This window comes from Mustela nivalis, assembly GCF_964662115.1.
Source record: "Mustela nivalis genome assembly, chromosome: 6".
NCBI classification, from domain to species: Eukaryota; Metazoa; Chordata; class Mammalia; order Carnivora; family Mustelidae; genus Mustela; species Mustela nivalis.
Genome location: NC_139025.1, coordinates 80,641,889 through 80,659,718, shown reverse-complemented (window position 1 = coordinate 80,659,718; position 17,830 = coordinate 80,641,889). Strand labels below are relative to the sequence as shown.

The following is a 17,830-nucleotide window of genomic DNA, read 5'->3' as shown; positions in this document are numbered from 1 at the left end:
CATCTAGCTTTCTATGTTTAAATTTAAGTAACCTGCTAAAAAATAAATTGTAGAAGCTTCTTAGAAAGAATAAAAGAATTAGAAATAAAACACAAACAGCCTCAGCAGCAGTTAAGAATAAAAAGTCAGAGTGCTTCATGAAAAGGCATGAAGAAATCCAAGCCTTCATGAAGAAGAAATCCAAAAGTAATGTGAAGAAAGGAGACTAATGGAAGAGCCCATTGTCTCTTCCTGAAACCAAAAAGTCAAATATGGAGGATGGACTGTACTAGAATTTTTTTCTACTGGTTTATTGGGACCAAATGCAAGATTGGCTACATTAGGGCACTTGGGTGGCTCAGTCTGTTAAGCAGCTGCCTTTGGCTTGGGTCATGATCTCAGGGTGCTGGAATTGAGTCCTTCATCAGGCTCCCTGCTCAGCAGGGAGTCTGCTTCTCCCTCTCCCTCTGCCTGCTGCTCTCCCTCCTTGTGCTCTCTCTCTGTCAAATAAATAAAATCTTAAAAGAAAAAAAAATATTGGCTACCTTAAGACAAATAGGGTCACTAGAATTTGTACCTGAAACTATGGAGTTTCCATGATTATGGAGTTCAGTAAGGAAGTGAAAGGATGAAAATGGTTTTTTAGGAACATTTGCCTCATGGCACTAATGTCAGTTCAAGTCCAGTGTAAATGCAAAGTCTGGTACTTGGATTCTCCAAAATATTGGTGTTTAGAGGAGAATGAGTAGTTGATGACATAACAAAAACACCACTAGAAACTTCTATGAGTTACAGTCAACAGTAAGCTCAATGTGAAATAGAGCTGTGGTAGCAAAACCTGAGGCATCCTTTGGATGTGCTGGTAGACTAGTTCATCTCTGATGAGGATGTTCACACCTCTGTTTATTCAACTAGTCAGACCATGTCTAAGGGATTGTGTTCATCTTAACAGATTAGACAGACAGTACCATATGAAGAACAGGGGATATTTAAGCAGAAGAGGTGAAAATTGTTGGAATGTGTAACAGGGGCTGAAAATAATAGCTGTTCTCAAAACTGAAGAACTTTACACAAAAGTCAAGTTTCCTTTTTCCTTTTGAGGTTTAAATGGTGACAGGACTACTTAGAAGTTCTCTTACTATACAATTTCTATATAAGTAGAAGGGACGTTAAGATATATGAAACATAGGATACTCCCAACTTAAGAGTGTGTGAATTCTAGACACAGAACCAAGGTTAATGAAATAAATGTATGATATTCTGACCTTTGTGTATAAGCTGCTTCTGCTGATTTGAATTGTTTTATTGATTTGAATTGCAATAATAAGTTTGCACTGATAGATTACCATTTAATTCTCCTACTTGCAATTGCAAGGAGTGTGCCTTGGAATGGAATATAGTATGAGGCCATGGGACTCATGAAGGATTCAAGGCTCTGAGGCCAGCCTCATTATCTGATCTAGGAGGACTTAGACATGCTCACTTTCACTGGGATTAGAACATGGCATATTTGCTTGAGTGGTTGACTTTATTATTGAGAAAGGACAACTGGATCATTATTAGAATAGCCTTCCCAGAGGATGAATATTGAGTTATCTTTTACTTATCAATGGTTAAATTAAAAGCAATTCTCATAATGGATTGATGCATTTATTCTAGCCTCAGAATTATTGGCTCGTGCATTTAATACACTATAAATACAGGATGGCTTTCAAGTTATGATAAACTAGCTTACCTATTGGGCTCAAGCTGACTGCATTATTGACAACATCATTAAGAGCAGAAGCACTATTTTATTAATTTAGAGGATGTGTGACAATGTCATAATTAAATGGTATAATTCAGCTCAAAACTACAAATTTACCTTCAATTTTCTTTTGCAACTTGGTAAAACATAAGTATTTAATCTACTTTGGCACTATAGGCTCAGATAATTGGATTTTATACTTTTTTAGACAATTGATAATATTTTCTAATCATTTAAAAAAAATGACAGACAGACCTAATCAAGTTGGTATATCACTGGTGAACATGTCTTAAGCCTACACAGGGATATCTTTATTCATTCTCTCACTACCATCTTCTAGGTATTTGGAAATAATATATAAAGAAGTCATTATCCTCCCTGACCTTGCATACATAAACCTCCAAAATGTACCTATAGTATTAGATTTGTTCAAATCTATATTGAGAGAAAATATCAATCAAGTGTCAAAGCAGAAGACAGACATTTTTAAATGTCAATGTCTCAGAAAAATTAACTCTGATATACTTCTTTGCAGAAACTCCTAGAGGACATGCACTACCAAATATAGGAGTCAGCTGTGAAAGAGGGAAACTCAGAATCTCGGACCCCTTTTCTCCAACTGCACCAACGTGCCCCGGAAAGCCGCAGCAAAATCACAGGGTGCCATGGAATATTTTCGTCATCAGAGAAGATACATGGCCATCTGTCAGATACCAGGTGAACTACCAGTATTAATTTGTTGGGACTTAAATACTTAATACACAGAAATGTTATGTTATTTCTTTTGGTCTATAAGTGTCATAAAAAATAATGTGACACAAAGGGTATTAGGAGAACCTTTGAAAATATTTGATCTAGGAAATGGAATATCTAACAGAAGACAAAAGCAAAGGGAATCTTCAGAAGGATAATGAAAAGAGTCTTAGAGCCTAATGTTGAGCAGGTCTAGAGATCTACCAGGCAACATTAAAGCAGGTCACAAGATTCTGGGAGATACTTTTTCAAAGAAATAAGTGCTAGTATGTTCAATGGGTTCAAACAAATGGAGAAAGGAAATCTGCATCACTTTGAAGGTCATGGTATGATTTATGATAAACACATAGAAAAAGAAATAAATTATATTGCAACAATTGCCAATATACAGATAAGAAAAAGATGCAGAAAGAGAAAAATAACCATAGTAGGCATGGCTCATTTAATAGCAGTTTTTACAATGTAAAATACTGCAAGCCCTGAATAATTTTTAAAAGATGGTGTATTTTAAGGGAATATAGGAGACAGGAAGCATGCAAATTTTTTGGGGTGCATGTGCATGCTTGTGTTTGTGTGTATAAGAGAATAAATCATACATTGCATTTGGGAAAACCAAAAGATAATTCTTATCACTAAAGAAACGTAAAGTAGCAATAAAATCTTATTATATTAAGTATCAAAAGAGTCTTCTTAAAATGTTGAAGGTGGCTTGCCTTCAGGGAACAGGTAATTGGTAGTAGTCAGAATAATTAATTAGCCTCATAGAACCATTTGACTCTTCAAATGAAGACTATAACTTCAATAAAAAATTTAAAAGCTAAATTTTTAAAATAAAACACATTTTGAGACACTCTAACCTACGTACACTTCTTTGGGTTTCTGTTAGAATCTTTGTTTCCTTAATGGTTATTTGATATGAGCCTGACCTCAGTGAAAGTAGAAATGAGGATTTGGAGGATGGGCTCCTTTTTTTCAGAAGATTTTGAGGTAAAAATAAATGTACTAGAATGCAGTAGCTTTGAAGGAGAAGAAAGCAAAGTCAAGTTATTGGAGTCTGGTGATTTTGTTTTCTTTATTTGTATATTTATTTTATTTTGAATTTTACTTTTTGAATTTATATACACTGGGGTGCCTGGGTGGCTCAGTTGGTTAAGCATCCAACTCTTGATTTTGGCTCAGGCCATGATCTGACCAAGCCCAACGTCCAGCTCTGCACTGAGTGTGGAGCCTACTTAAGATTCTCTCTCTCTCCAGCTCCCTCTGGCCCTCCCCTTGCAAGCCCCCCCCCCTGTCACCGCACTCTCTCCCTCTTAAAAATTTATATATATAAATTTATATATTTATATATATATGATTTATAATTTATGATAAACACATAGAAACACATAGGAAAAGAAATGAATTATACTGCAACTATATATATATATATATATATATATATATATATATATTCTGTCTCCTAAATTATAGTTGCAGTAACTTATAGTTGCAGTATAATTCATTTCTTTACCACTATATAACCATATATAACCACTATCTATATAACCATATATAACCACTATATATATAACTATATATATATATATATATATATATATATATACACCCCTTTTGGGGTATAATTTTATGAATTATACAGTAACACTGTTTTGGGGGGTATAATTTTATGAAATTTTTTAAAGATTTTATTCATTTATTTGACAGAGAGAGAAAGAGATCACAAGCAGGCAGAACAGCAGACAGAGAGAGAGAGGGGGAAGCAGGCTCCCCGCTGAGCAGAGAGCCTGATGCGGGGCTTGATCCCAGGACCCTGAGATCATGACCCAAGCCGAAGGCAGAAACTTAACCCACTGAGCCACCCAGGCATCCCATAATTTTATGAATTTTAGTACATGTGTAAGTTCATGTTCTAAAGTTCTCAAGTTCAGCAGCACTATAAAAGTGTTATTCCACATGCTTTCTGTCTCCTAAATTTCTGACTTCAAATCTTTAGTCATTTCAATTGTTATATCCTCAAGAATAATGTGTTATTTTCATAAAATTATACCCCAAAAGGCATTTTCCTAAGTTTTTTTTATTCTTAATTTTCAGCCATCTGACTGTGGTGTTTATAATTTGGGTTTCTTTATGCCTATAGTTTTGAAAGTTCATTGAATTTCTTAAATCTTTAAATTTATGTCTTTTACCAAATTTGGAAAGTCTAGCCATTATTTAAAAAAGGTTTTGGCCATATTATGACACTACATGTTAGACATTTGGTCTTGCCATCCAGGTCCCTAAGCTTCTGTAATTTTTTATTCAATCTATTATCTCTCTGTTCTAATATTTTTTCTATTTTAAAAAAATTTTTAGAGATTTTTTTAACTTATCTCTACATCTAACATGGGGCTCAAACTTTCAACCCTGAGACCAAGAGTCCCATGCTCCACCAACTGAGCCAAGCAAGTGCCCCCTCTCTTTCTAGATATTTTTTATTTATATATTTTGGAATTTAATGCCCATTTCTTCTATCATTTCCATTCTGCTACTGAGCCTTTTAAGTAAGCATTTTATTTTGATAATTGTTTTTTAACTCTAAAATTTTCCTTTGGTTCTCCTTTAAGTCTTCTATTTTATTGTTATGTTCTCTACGTTTCCATTTGCTTCAAGAGTATTTATCCCTTTTTCTTGGAGTATTCTTACAACAGCTACCTTGAAGTTTTTATTAGATAAATCCATCGTATGTGTTACTTCGGCATGGGTGTCTCTTTTTCTTTTTTCTCCAGACAAACTGAGATTTTTCTGTGTCCTCATATGCTGGTCGAATTTGTACTGCTTTCCAATTTTTGAATATTGTATTATGAGGCTTTGGGTCTTGTTTAAATCCTGTGAAGAATGTTGACATTTCAGTTTTATCCAGCAATAGATATCATTAGCTTCAGGTCACAAATTGTGACCATTGGCCTTGCTAGGATATGGTTTCCATCTCATTTGAAAATGTAAATATAATTTGTCAAATGTAAATGAAACGTACATTTTCAAAGCTTGGTAATCCTATTTGGATCCTGCCTGGGGTGCATCACCTGGTGGCCTGAGACCTAGGTGGGGGTCTGTCTCTCTATGCGGTTCTCAAAGTCTCTCACATGCTCTATATATACAGGCACATCTTAAGAGTAAACCTAAGAGTTCATGAACTGTATGTGACAACGATCTCCACTATCTCCCCTGTCCTCTGTGATTCCTGGGGCTCTTTATGGTTCTGTGATCAGACAGCTGGGGTATTATTTATCTTATTCTATCATGTCTTCTGACTACGATGCTCCTGTCTGAGGTTGTGTAGCAGGAGAAAAGAGAGTGAAAGGGAGACAGAGAGAAACAGACACATTAGAGAGACAATGAGAAAAAGGATGTTTATATTCCCACGTTCTTTTGTGACCAGTTATTCTTATCAGAAGTAAGGTTCCCCTCCACCCTTCTAGGTTTAGGTGCTTATGATTCTCTGATGCTACCACTGTTGCTTATGGTAAATCTATTCTCCCACTCCTGGAGCCTGAACTAGGATATTCTTCTGAAGCTCTTGTTCGTGGCCAACACCACTTCTCAGTTTCTGGTTGGGGGATACTAGAGGAGAAAAAAATTATTTACTTACCACCCCTCATTCAGGAGTACTTCAAATTGTAGTATTCTCCTGCAGTCTGTCTGCTTCTGCCTTTTCTGAGTCCTTAAAGAGCTCCTCCATTATCTTTCTAGGTATTATGAATACATTCCTTGAGAGACACAGCATAGAGCATTCTGATTCCATCTTACCCAGAACTGGGACGCATGGTCATTTTATTCTTATTTATGTATTCATGTATTTAGTTCTGCACTTGCAAAATTACAAATGTATGTATTTCCATGTTTCTAGTTTCTTTCTTCTAATGGTAAGTGCTCTGGAGAAGAGAACATTCTTTCTAATGACCTATCAGTCATTATACTCCAAAAACAATATGTTTTCAGAAAAAAACATTGCTGAAAGAGGTTAGAAGCTCACACATAGCCACTGAGAAGTGTTCATTCTGACCTTGGCCTTCCAATAGAGAAGTGTAGCCCTTGTCAAAGTTGGGTGGCTTTTTATATACAGAACATAATACTATTTCAGTTCATAGATTAGTAGTGGGTATTTGAAATTATGTGGAACCCAAGGAAGGAAGAAAGATAAACAGGGTGAACAAAAGTGAAATGAATATGACAGACACAGCAAATGTATATACATCGTGTAATCACTGCAGACAGATTTTTAAAGTAAATACCACTGACCTGTTCCGTGGATAAAAAAAAATAAAACCAGTGATGGCTTTGTAAACTACTCATATAATTATTCTAAAATCAGAGAGAGAGAGAGAGAGAGAGGGAAAAAAAAGAAGCCACGGCTAAAAGTCCCTTCACAGTGCCTAGTCATCTCCCCAAACTTATTTTAAAAGGACGTGGAGAAAGCAAACTTCAGAAAGCCTCCTATCCTTTCTGTTTGCTGACTTTGTTACAGTCATTTCAGAGATGCAGCTAACTGTGATGGAATAGTCATTCTCTATTTATTTATTTATTTATTTGTTTGTTTATTTATTTAAAGAGAGAGAGAGAGCGCGCGCACACATGCTCCCGCACAAGTAGGGGAGGGGCAGGAGGAGAGGGAGAGAGAGAATCCCAAGCAGGCTCCAAATTCAGCATGGAACTAGACATGGGACTCAATCTCACAACCTGTGATCGTGACCCGAGTAGAAAATGAGAGTGGATGCTTAACGGCACCTGGATGCCCCTGTCATTTTCTCCTTATTGTTAGTGTTTTGCATGATTCTCCAGTGCCATAATGACACTTGACCTTTCTATGCACATTTGCATGTTGAAGGAATGCTGAAGACTAATGGACTAGGGTTTGACTTGGAAAGCAGTGAATTTTAACTACAGAGTAAGCATGAGATAATTTGGTGCTGTCCCTGGCTGAGCAAGCTAAAACATACTCCTTAACCTGATAACTTGGTAACTTAGACTGCTTAACTCTATGTACTAAAGGTTGTATAATCTTTTTCCAATGCATGTAGTGTAGGTATGTCCCTGTTTATACAGATGAAATATTATAAAAGAAGGCAAGAAAGGAATGGTTAATAGTCTTCTGACAGATTTGGTCTAGATTACAGGTAAGCCTAAGTTATTGGAAAGAGAACTCAAATTAATGTCTTTATTTTTTTTTTTCTTTTTAAAAAACTCAACTGAAAGATAATTGCCAAAAACAATACTTTGCAGAGTTAGATTTCGCATGATAGGAAGTTGTGGTCACTAGATCCTTATAGTAACCCTGTAAGGTAGGTGAGACATGTCTTATTATCCTCTTATTATATATGAAGAAACTAGGTCACAGTAATGATGATTCAATATCACATACATAGTACTTGTATCCCAGAAACAAGTTTCAAAGAAACAGAATGATGTTTCTAGTACTCCTCACCCACTCTAATCAGACTTGACCCCTATCACTTTAGAGCAAAACTACACATGCAAAGGTCATTGATTATTTCCACATTTTTATAATGTATACCCTCCCAGCAGCATTGACACAGCTGCCCAATGACTCCAGACTTATTAAACTCCTCTTTTGTTTTCCAAATTTTAAATCATGGAAGTTTCTAAAGGATTGGTACTAATCTCTCTTCTCTTTATAATTGATAAGATCTCTCCAAGCATTCCTAGTTACTCCTGTAGTTCAACCTTAAATGAAGATATACTAACTTTTATTATAAAGGTGATTTTCACCTTTCTGTCCTCTAGAGAATTCATCTCATTCATACCCAAGTATTCCCTGTGCAATGCATTCATTAATTTATTAAAAAATATTTACTGAGATTCTATTCTTTTCCAGGCACCATTCTAAGTTTCACAATACACTGAATACAGGCCAGAGAGAGAGAGAGAGACATGCCCTCCCAGAATCTGAGTGGACAACACAAATAACCAACAAAACTTGTTATATAATGGGATGTTTGAGTGTGATTAACCCCATGAAGAAAATGAAAGCATTGAGGATGGTAGCCGTTGTGATGTGTGTATGCAGGGTGTAGGGGGTGGGGTCATAGAATGTGAAAAGACAGATTAAGTTCCTTACAAATGGAAAAGACTGATAGACCTATGGGAAGGAGGACTTCACCACTTCACCAGAGAGAAAGGAATTGGACCAAGGATCAAGAAGATTTGCATTTTATCTTGCCTATCTTCCATATATATATTTTGGGAAATTCCCTTAGCCTTTCAGGAGAAACCCTTAGATGATTTCTCAGGTACCTTTCAGGTTTATGATATTATTGAAAATTTTGGAAGAGATGGGGCAGAGACAGAGCTAGATAAGAAATAAAAATATTGGGGATCATTACTGTCATTAATTTAACTTTATTTAGTTTACACATTTTATGTCATTTTCCACAAATACTTATTGAACTCCCATCAATCACCAGGCACTGTGCAAACTGCAAAGAAGGCAGAGGTGAATGAGCTCAAGGCCTTTCACCCCATAGGGCTTACAGCCCAGTTCATCATCCTTGCCATTCTGGCTGTTCACTACTTGGGGATCTGTCATAGTCTTATATTTGTCATCTCTTTTAGGTCTTAAGTATTTCCTGTAAAGTATTTTCTGATAAAGAATGCTAACAAGGAAACCCTAAATGTTTCTCACATAAATAGATATGGTTCATTTGGAAAGATTTTGAAAGAGGTGGAGAAGGATAGTGTGATCCGTCTTGCACTGGTCCCTGATACTCCCTGTTATTTTTTTGAACATTCAAACTCCATTATATAATAAAAAAAAACTTATGGTCCCTTAATTCGTTAGAAAATCTGTAGACAGGCCATTTCATGGTATTAATGAAAGACCTACAATGAATTCTATGAGGAGGGCCTAAAATACTGTCCAATGAATTTGGGGGACAATAAACACACCTTTTCAGGGAAATCACTTGTGGTATCATTACTTGTGTTGACTAATATCTGAGTCTCCTTTTATTTTGGACAAAGAAGACTAAACTTCCCAGTGCCCTGCAGCTGGATGGGACCATAAGACAGATTATAGTTGATGAGTTGAAAGAAGTTTTAATGTCATTGCCTTCTTGAAGCATCTAATTGCTAGTCCAAGACTCCGCAGCATTTTCTTTTCCCCCAGACTCATCAATTAAGGAGGCCATAGCACTAAATGTTAAACTGTAGGGATAATGGTGCTTTCATCAGTCTAGATGTCCCACTACATAGTTTCCCAAACTCAGTACTAGAGGGAAACAACTTTTTTGTGTGTGTTAAATCACCGAGATTTGGAGGTTGTTTATAAGCACAATATAACAGTTTATTCTTATCTGTTTGAGTTAACTTTTTTCCACGTTGAAAATTGTCGGGGGCAGCTATGTACATAATACGCAACATGGCGCTTGCGCCTGCCGCCAGACAGAGGACCTGCGCACCACCTGAAAGATGCTTGGCTATGCCCAGAACAGGTAGCCCGAGGACACTGCGTGCTTTTTATCATGCTAAGCGTTGATCAGGCTTCCTTTCACATGTACAGTCTGCTGATGGGAGGAGAGGGGATATAAATAGGGGTAGGGACACCTGGGTGGCTCAGTGGTTAAGCAGCTGCCTTCAGCTCAGGTCATGATCCCGGTGTCCTGGGATCGAGTCCCACATCAGGCTCCTTGCTCAGCAGGAAGCCTGCTTCTCCCTCTGCCTCTGCCTAACATTCTGCCTGCCTGTGCTTGCTCTCTCCCCCCTTCTCTCTCTGATAAATAAATAAAAAATCTTAAAAAAAAAAATAAATAGGGGTAAAGATCCGGGTAAAGAAGAACAATAAAGAGAGAACAATAAAGATTCGCAAGCTTGTCACTCTGTGTCTCCGGGTCGTTCTTGCTGGCGAGAGCGACAAGTGGCCCCGAGACCTGGGAACCTCAAAATTCGGTAGAGGAGACAGGGGATTGACAGCGAGAAGGTAAGTGTGCACCCAGAGTCTGTCTTTTGAGAGGGAAGTTCCGTAAGGACGAGAGAAAAGCTTTCCAAAATGGGAAACGAGGTATCTAGGATAAGGATGGAAGGACCTTTGGAAGAAAAATCTGGCCAGAGAAGTTTTAGGAAAGTTCACTGATTATAGTGACGATTGCAACGTGAAAGCTCACTGTTTTAGTGACGATAGCGAACTAGTCTTTTCTTTGCTTCTTGACTATTTCTGATATACTGTGGGTTCAGAGGTCTCGGAAGTGCGTGTGGAGGGGCCTCTGCGGGAGTTGCTGGAGGCGGGTGGAGCTCTTTTGGGAATGGGGGCTGCTCGGCGTTCTTGCGCGCAGTGGGGTCGCGGGGCAAGGCCTGGCGCCTTTGGACTGGAGTAGTCTGGCGCGAGCTTGCTTGTCTGGAGGGCAGTATCTTGTGTGGAGGATGGCAGATCAGGATGGCTGTGCGGAGGCTGCTCGACGTAATGCGGGAGCTGGGAATGGAGCTTGGAATTTAGAAATGCTGACTGGTACAGGACAGTTTTCGGGAAATCAAAATCAGATCAATTTTCCACCTGCAGTGTATTTGCAAACTGCTACTGCCGCCACTAGGGCGTGGAAAAGCATACAAGGCACAGGTGATTTACAGGGTCAATTGTCAAAAGTTATCCAGCTGCTACTTACCCCGCACTCTTAACTACTAATTTATTATGTAACTCCTCTCAAAAGCACAACTTTTCCCAAATGTTTGAAAGTGCAAACTTGTTCTAAAAATATCACGTTTTTGCCTACTCCTGTTTGTATTCGCCCCCCTTTTACGTTTCTTGTACATCTTCCAATGCCCTCATGGGATGTTAACCCTAAAGGCCTGCTCCCCAATCATTTGTGGCAGATGTATGTGACACATGTTCCATCCTTTGGACTTCAGAGATACCTGCATCTGTCCATAGATACTTGCTCAGGAGTAGTAACGGCCACACCACTAAGAGGAGAAAATGTTAAAAATGTAATAACCCATTGTTTAAGAAGCTTTGCATGCTGGGGTGTACCTAAAAGTTTAAAAACAGATAATGGGCCTGCTTATACATCTAAAACATTCAAGAGCTTTTTAGCCTGCTATGGTATTCAACATAGAACAGAAATCCCTTATAATCCACAAGGGCAAGGAATAGTTGAAAGAGCCCACTTAACCTTCAAGACCACATTATAAAAAATAAAAAGAGGGGGAGTAGGGGAAGAATACACCACCCCCAGAGATCTCACCAATTTAGTAACATTTATTTTAAATTTTCTGACGCTAGATACGGATGGCCTGTCCGCCGTAGAAAGGCACTGGGGCCAGCATAAGCAGTCACAGATGATGGTTAAATGGAAAGATACCCTTACCGGGATATGGAAAGGCCCAGACCCGGTGCTCCGGTGGCACCGAGGATCTCTCTGTGTTTTTCCACAGGATGCTGCAACTCCAGTGTGGGTTCCTGAGAGGCTCACGAGGATGGTGGCAATGGAGCCTGTGGATGACGATGGTGATGATCCTGAGCCAGGACAGCACGATAGAGGTGAGCCAACAACAGATGTGGGCATTGGTGAAGGCCTGGCCTGTCCCGATGCCACTGACAAATGAGTCGGAGATCCTCCCTCCTATCTTCGCCACCAATGCTACTACCGGCGTGCCTTGGGTGACAGGTGCTGGTTGTCTGAATGTTGGAACAGCTTGACAGGGGACTCTGCTTTGATAACAAGAATACCAACATACATTCCTATGCCGGTGTTGGTTAACACAGATGAGCTGCCTGTGTTGCTGCAACCTAGAAGGGACTTTGGAATTATAGCCGCAATCGTGGCCGCAATAGCAGCTTCGGCAGATGCAGCCACGGCAGCAGCTATAGCCCTGACTACATCTGTACAGACTGCCGCAGCACTCAACAATGTGACAGGACAACTAGCAGAGGCATTGGCTACCCAGGAACAGATCAATGGACATTTACATGCACGGATCCTAATTGTAAATCAGAGAGTGGACTTGCTACAGGAACAAATGGACATTGTAGAGGGACTTTTAGCGGTGGGATGTATAAGCAATATGCAGGGAATCTGTGTTACGCCAGTAGAGTATCATAATTTCACCCGAGCTGCCAATATTTCTAGAGAGTTGGGAAAATGCTCAATGGGACTTGGACCGCCCAATTTCATAACCTGACACGGCTGCTTAGATCCCAAATTGTAAGCTTAAATGCCACCAAAGTGTCCCCGGCTTCTGTGGGAGACTGGGTAAAATTTTTCCAAAGCTCATTGTCCTTCTTGAAGGAATGGGCAGGCATAGGGGTATTTTGTGCCCTTATGGTGGGAGCATCTATATTTGTGCTAAGATACCTCTGCCGTCTAGGCCGCCAACAATGACCTCAACAAGAAATGATTGTACAAGCTATGATGGCCCTCGAGGCTGGTACCTCCCCCCAAATATGGCTTAGCATGCTGGACCAGTAGTCAAAGACGGGTAAGACTGGTCCCACATCCATAGCCACCTAAGACAGGGGCTCCTCGACCAGGGGGAGTACCCAATGACGGGTAAGCATGGAAGGTGAGGATCAGCAACCTAAGACAGGCACGGTCCCTGCCATATATATAAAAGAAAAGGGGGAGCTGTCGGGGGCAGCTACATACATAATACGCAACATGGTGACAGAGGACCTGTGCACCACCTGAAAGATGATTGGCTATGCCCAGAACAGGTAGCCCGAGGACACTGCGTGCTTTTTATCATGCTAAGCGTTGATCAGGCTTCCTTTCACATGTACAGTCTGCTGATGGGAGGAGAGGGGATATAAATAGGGGTAAAGATCCGGGTAAAGAAGAACAATAAAGGGGCGCCTGGGTGGCTCAGTGGGTTAAGTCGCTGCCTTCGGCTCAGGTCATGATCTCAGAGTCCTGGGATCGAGCCCCACATCGGGCTCTCTGCTCAGCAGGGAGCCTGCTTCCTCCTCTCTCTCTGCCTGCCTCTCTGCCTGCTTGTGATCTCTGTCTGTCAAATAAATAAATAAAATATTAAAAAAAAAAAAAAAAGAAGAACAATAAAGAGAGAACAATAAAGAGAGAACAATAAGGATTCGCAAGCTTGTCACTCCGTGTCTCCGGGTCGTTCTTGCTGGTGAGAGCTACAGAAAATGATTTAGAATCTTTGAGAACTGTGAGGATATCCCCAAAGGGTCCATGCCATCACTTCTGCCACTAACTTCCAAGAGATCTAGGCATTTTTACCTCTGCTTATTCTTTTTACGTGAAACATATGCTAATCTTTCCTGTTCTCACTTCTTTCACTGTGAAAAATCTAGATACTTTAACTTTAGCTGCTTTATCTTCTCTTGCTTTTCTTTTTAAAGTATATTGTATTTTTTTTTTAATTTAAAAACTTTTTTTTTTTTAGAAAAGTTTTATGTGTACATTAAAAGTGAGAGTAAGGTACAGAGATTTTCCATATATCCCCTGGCCCCACATATACATAGCCTCCCTTATTATCAACATAACTCACCGGAGTGGTACATTTTTCTAAATCCAGGATGAACCGATGAACCTACATTGACATATCACAGTCAGTCAAAGTCCAATGTTTACCTTAGGGTTCATTCTAGTGTTGCATATTCTGTGGGACAGAACGAATATCTAATAACATATTCATTATTATAATATCATACAGTACTTTCACTGCCCTAAAAAGTCCTCTGTGTTCTGCCTATTTAATTTTTCTTCCTTCCCTCCCCTTGGCACCAGTGATCATTTTATTTCTCTGTAGTTTTGCCTTTTCCATAATGTTTGGAATTGCACAGTATGTAGCCTTCTCAGGTCAGCTTCTTTCATTTAGTTATATGTTTTTAAGGTTCCTCCCTGTCTTTTCATGGTTTGATAGCTCATTTCTTTTTAGCACTGAATTCCTGCTTTTCTTCCCTTTAGTAACATAGTAAACTCGTATTTATGTTATGAAATTCAAGTTGCTGCAGTTTGAGGTTCAGGGGTATATCCAGCTTCACACACAGAGGCTTCACCCATTAACCTCAGTTGGTTTCATTTTTCTAGCCTTCTAAATTATATCAAGTTCATTATTAGTCCCAAGGATATCAAGGTCTTCTCTAGCTGGTTTTTATTATTCCATTCATGTGACGTCCCAATGGCTCATTTTCTCCACTTCCCCAGCCCTTCCTAGAGAAACCTCTGAATTTCTCTTGTTGAGGCATACAGGCTTCAAGCCCTCACACACTGCACTTAAGTAGCACTTGCTTTTTACCTATCACTAGATTATGTGATCAGTTCTCACTGTTGTTGCTTTCTTATTTTGTCAGAGTTTCTCACATTGCCCCAAATTTCTGCTTTAGACCGGAGAGACCTCATGTTTCCTATTCTATTGTGGCTTTATTTTCTTCTAAGCAACTTCTGTCAGACATAGTTTCAATTCAAAATAGCCATATTTGCTTGAGATTATTGTTTTAATTAGAGGAGTAGAACCACACCTATGCAGAGTTGGGAATATATCTACCCACACTGAGGCCAAGTGACACAAAAGAACATGAGCCCAGGCTTTGGAGACCCAGGTTTACTCTGAGTCATCAAGCAAATTCCAGAATCTTCCTGAATGTGTTTATTGCACTCTGAGAGCTATCTTAAGAATTCTGAGAATGATGGCTTAAAACTTTTAATATTCTGAGCTCCCTGATTGAGTTTTATTTTAAATACATTAATGCAGCCATAAATGAGGAACTCAAATATTGTATTATTCCCTGATCCCAAACTTTTAATGAACTAATATAATTTAAGGATAAATTCTCATCACAAAGCTCTGTTCATAACTGCTTAAGTTGAGTGTATTGTCTGTTCATTGGCTAAGGAAAGTTAATTGAAATAAATTATAAATAGATTTATAAATTTTATTTATAAAATAGATTTATAAATTTATAAACTATGAAAGATTAAATATAAAGGAGTAAGCCTTTGTGGAATAATGCAGAGCCTATGGTAAGAGTAAAAAACTAGAACTTGTATATTGTATCTATTTAATAACTTTTCCATCTATTATTTGCCAAAGAATATAAACCAATTTTAGTATTCTTCCTAGCAAAAGAACAAACTTCCAGATATTTTTCATCCAGAATGTTTTAGATGTAGGCCTCTTCCCAACAAGCATAAACTAAATACAAAGAATATTCATTTATTATCTAATCATCATTTTTTCTTCATTATATGCCATATAATATTCTCAATATGAGAGATTACGAGAAAATAAAACACTCTTCTCTAAAGAGACTCAAAGTCCAATAGGAAGACAGATACATTAAAAAATCAACACAATGTAATGTGAAAAAATCCAATATTAGAAATGCAGACAAAATATTACAAAAGAACAGAAAGGGACAATTAATTCTAGAAAAGCCAGAAAGTTTTCACAAAGGAAATCACATTTTGGTTCATCAGATCAAGAAGGTTAAAGGAGAAACAGAGACTTGTGTGTAACACTGTTTTCACACACACACACACACACACACACACACACACACACACACACAACGTGTACTGACACAGCTTATTTAATGTGTCAGTAATAAAAGATTATCTATTGTAAGATATAAAGTTGGATGAATTTGTGTTACCTGGGAAAGTGAAAATACTTTCTGACTGCTCAGAACTGGGCTGTTGGCAGGAGTTTCTAGGACAAAGTGAGGAGCTGGCGTACATACCATAAAAAGGTTCAGAGTTGGCAGAAGCCTCAGTGGTGCTCATTCCAAGTCCCCTGTTTTACAAGGCAGCAACTTCATCCAGAAAGGGGTAGGAGGTAGCTTTCTCAGTGACACTTATTAGTAGAAAGAGACAATAAAAATATTATAAAGATAGTAAATAATGACAGTTTATTGTAATAAGTTGGTAATGTGCAAGTCCATTGGTGGGGGTGGTTAGCAAAAATACTATTTGGAAAGCTGCTTTTCAGATACCGAAAAATCTGGTTAACTTTTTTTCAATTTACTTAGTTCTTTTACAAGCACTCCTCATCTCTAAATTTTCAAAATTATTAATCTAACTTGGAATCTCTTTTCATGATTTTGGGAAAAAGTAGCAATTAAATGGAGCATTATGTCCTCCCCAGCAGGAAAGTTTATAAGAAGGTTTCTATATCTGAAATTTGGTTGCAAGTCGGAAAATAAAAAAATTAAAAAAAAGATTAGAAACTCTAACCTCTAAACTGGGTCCTTCTAAAATGTTGCTGCTTCCAGAAACACTTTTACCTACTTTGTTTTCTTAGTGCCAGGAATGGGGACTTTTACTGAGTATTCTTTCTGGATAAATAAATGATATACATTAAAATATGGAAAGTAGAGTGAAAGAGAGATTAATAATTTCCTTCTGGATTACTGGGGTAATCTTAATTATCAAATCCAGTTTTTAGGGAATGGCTCCTGAAATTAGAGCTGAGGACAGAAGTTAGAAGTTTCTAGTCTGTATCATGAAGATAGGAAGCAGTGTTCAGAAATGAAGTCAGATTCTGGAGAAGCCAAAGGAAAGCCAAGTAAACAAAATGAAACATCACAGGAGCAGGGCAAAAAGGCAGAGAGCCCTGGTTGTGTGGAAAGTGACAAAATGCAGCAACCAAAAATAACTGATTTCCACCTGAGGGTAAAAATTCACTAAACTAAATCCCATCTCCAGTGACTTAAAAAGATTACTTTGAATCTTGACTATAGATAGAGAGGAAGATGTTAAGGACTGAGTGGATTATGCTAATATGTTTGCAGTTGATAATGTAAACTAGAGCTTTTTTTTTTTTTTTAGGAGATTTTATTTATTTTAGAAAGAGAGTAAGCAGGGAGAAGGGGAGAGGGAGAGAGAGAATCTTAACTCCCTGCCAAGATAGGAGCCTGACACGGGGCTTGATCGCATGACCCTGAGATCATGACCTGAGCCCAGAAAACCAACTGAGCCACCCCCAGAGTGAGCTTTTAAACCGCTTAGTACAGATATTTTTGCAAGAAGAAAGTTGTTAGAAGCATCAGGATTTGAGGTATTTTACTTCAGGAAAGAAAGGTATTTACTTCAGGAAAGAAACATTTTCCTCCTATAATTCTTCAGTTTAAGAATATAGTAGCCTCCTACTTTATCTGCAAAGGATATGTTCGAAGTCCCTCAGAGGATTCCTGGAACAGAGGATAGTGTCAAGCCAAATATATATGGTTTGATACATATATGTGTGTGTGTGTGTGTGTACACACACATATGCATATATATTTGCATATATATGTATATATACACGTATATATGCATATGTGTGTATATATATGCATATGTGTGTATATACACACATATGTATATATGCATATATATGTATATATACATGTATATATGCAAA

General features: G+C 38.3%; 1 protein-coding gene across 1 annotated transcript in view; it reads left to right on the top strand.

Annotated features, from left to right (window-relative positions):
• LOC309866496 (uncharacterized protein) overlaps window positions 1-12,894 on the top strand; it is a 47,338-nt gene extending 34,444 nt beyond the window's left edge. The window contains exons 3-4 of the mRNA XM_082734247.1: window positions 2,262-2,443; window positions 11,900-12,894. Of these exons, the coding sequence (XP_082590373.1) occupies window positions 2,262-2,443; window positions 11,900-12,070 (353 nt within the window). The 3' untranslated portion in view covers window positions 12,071-12,894. The remainder of the gene's footprint in view (window positions 1-2,261; window positions 2,444-11,899) is intronic.
• The last annotated feature ends 4,936 nt before the right edge of the window (window positions 12,895-17,830 follow it).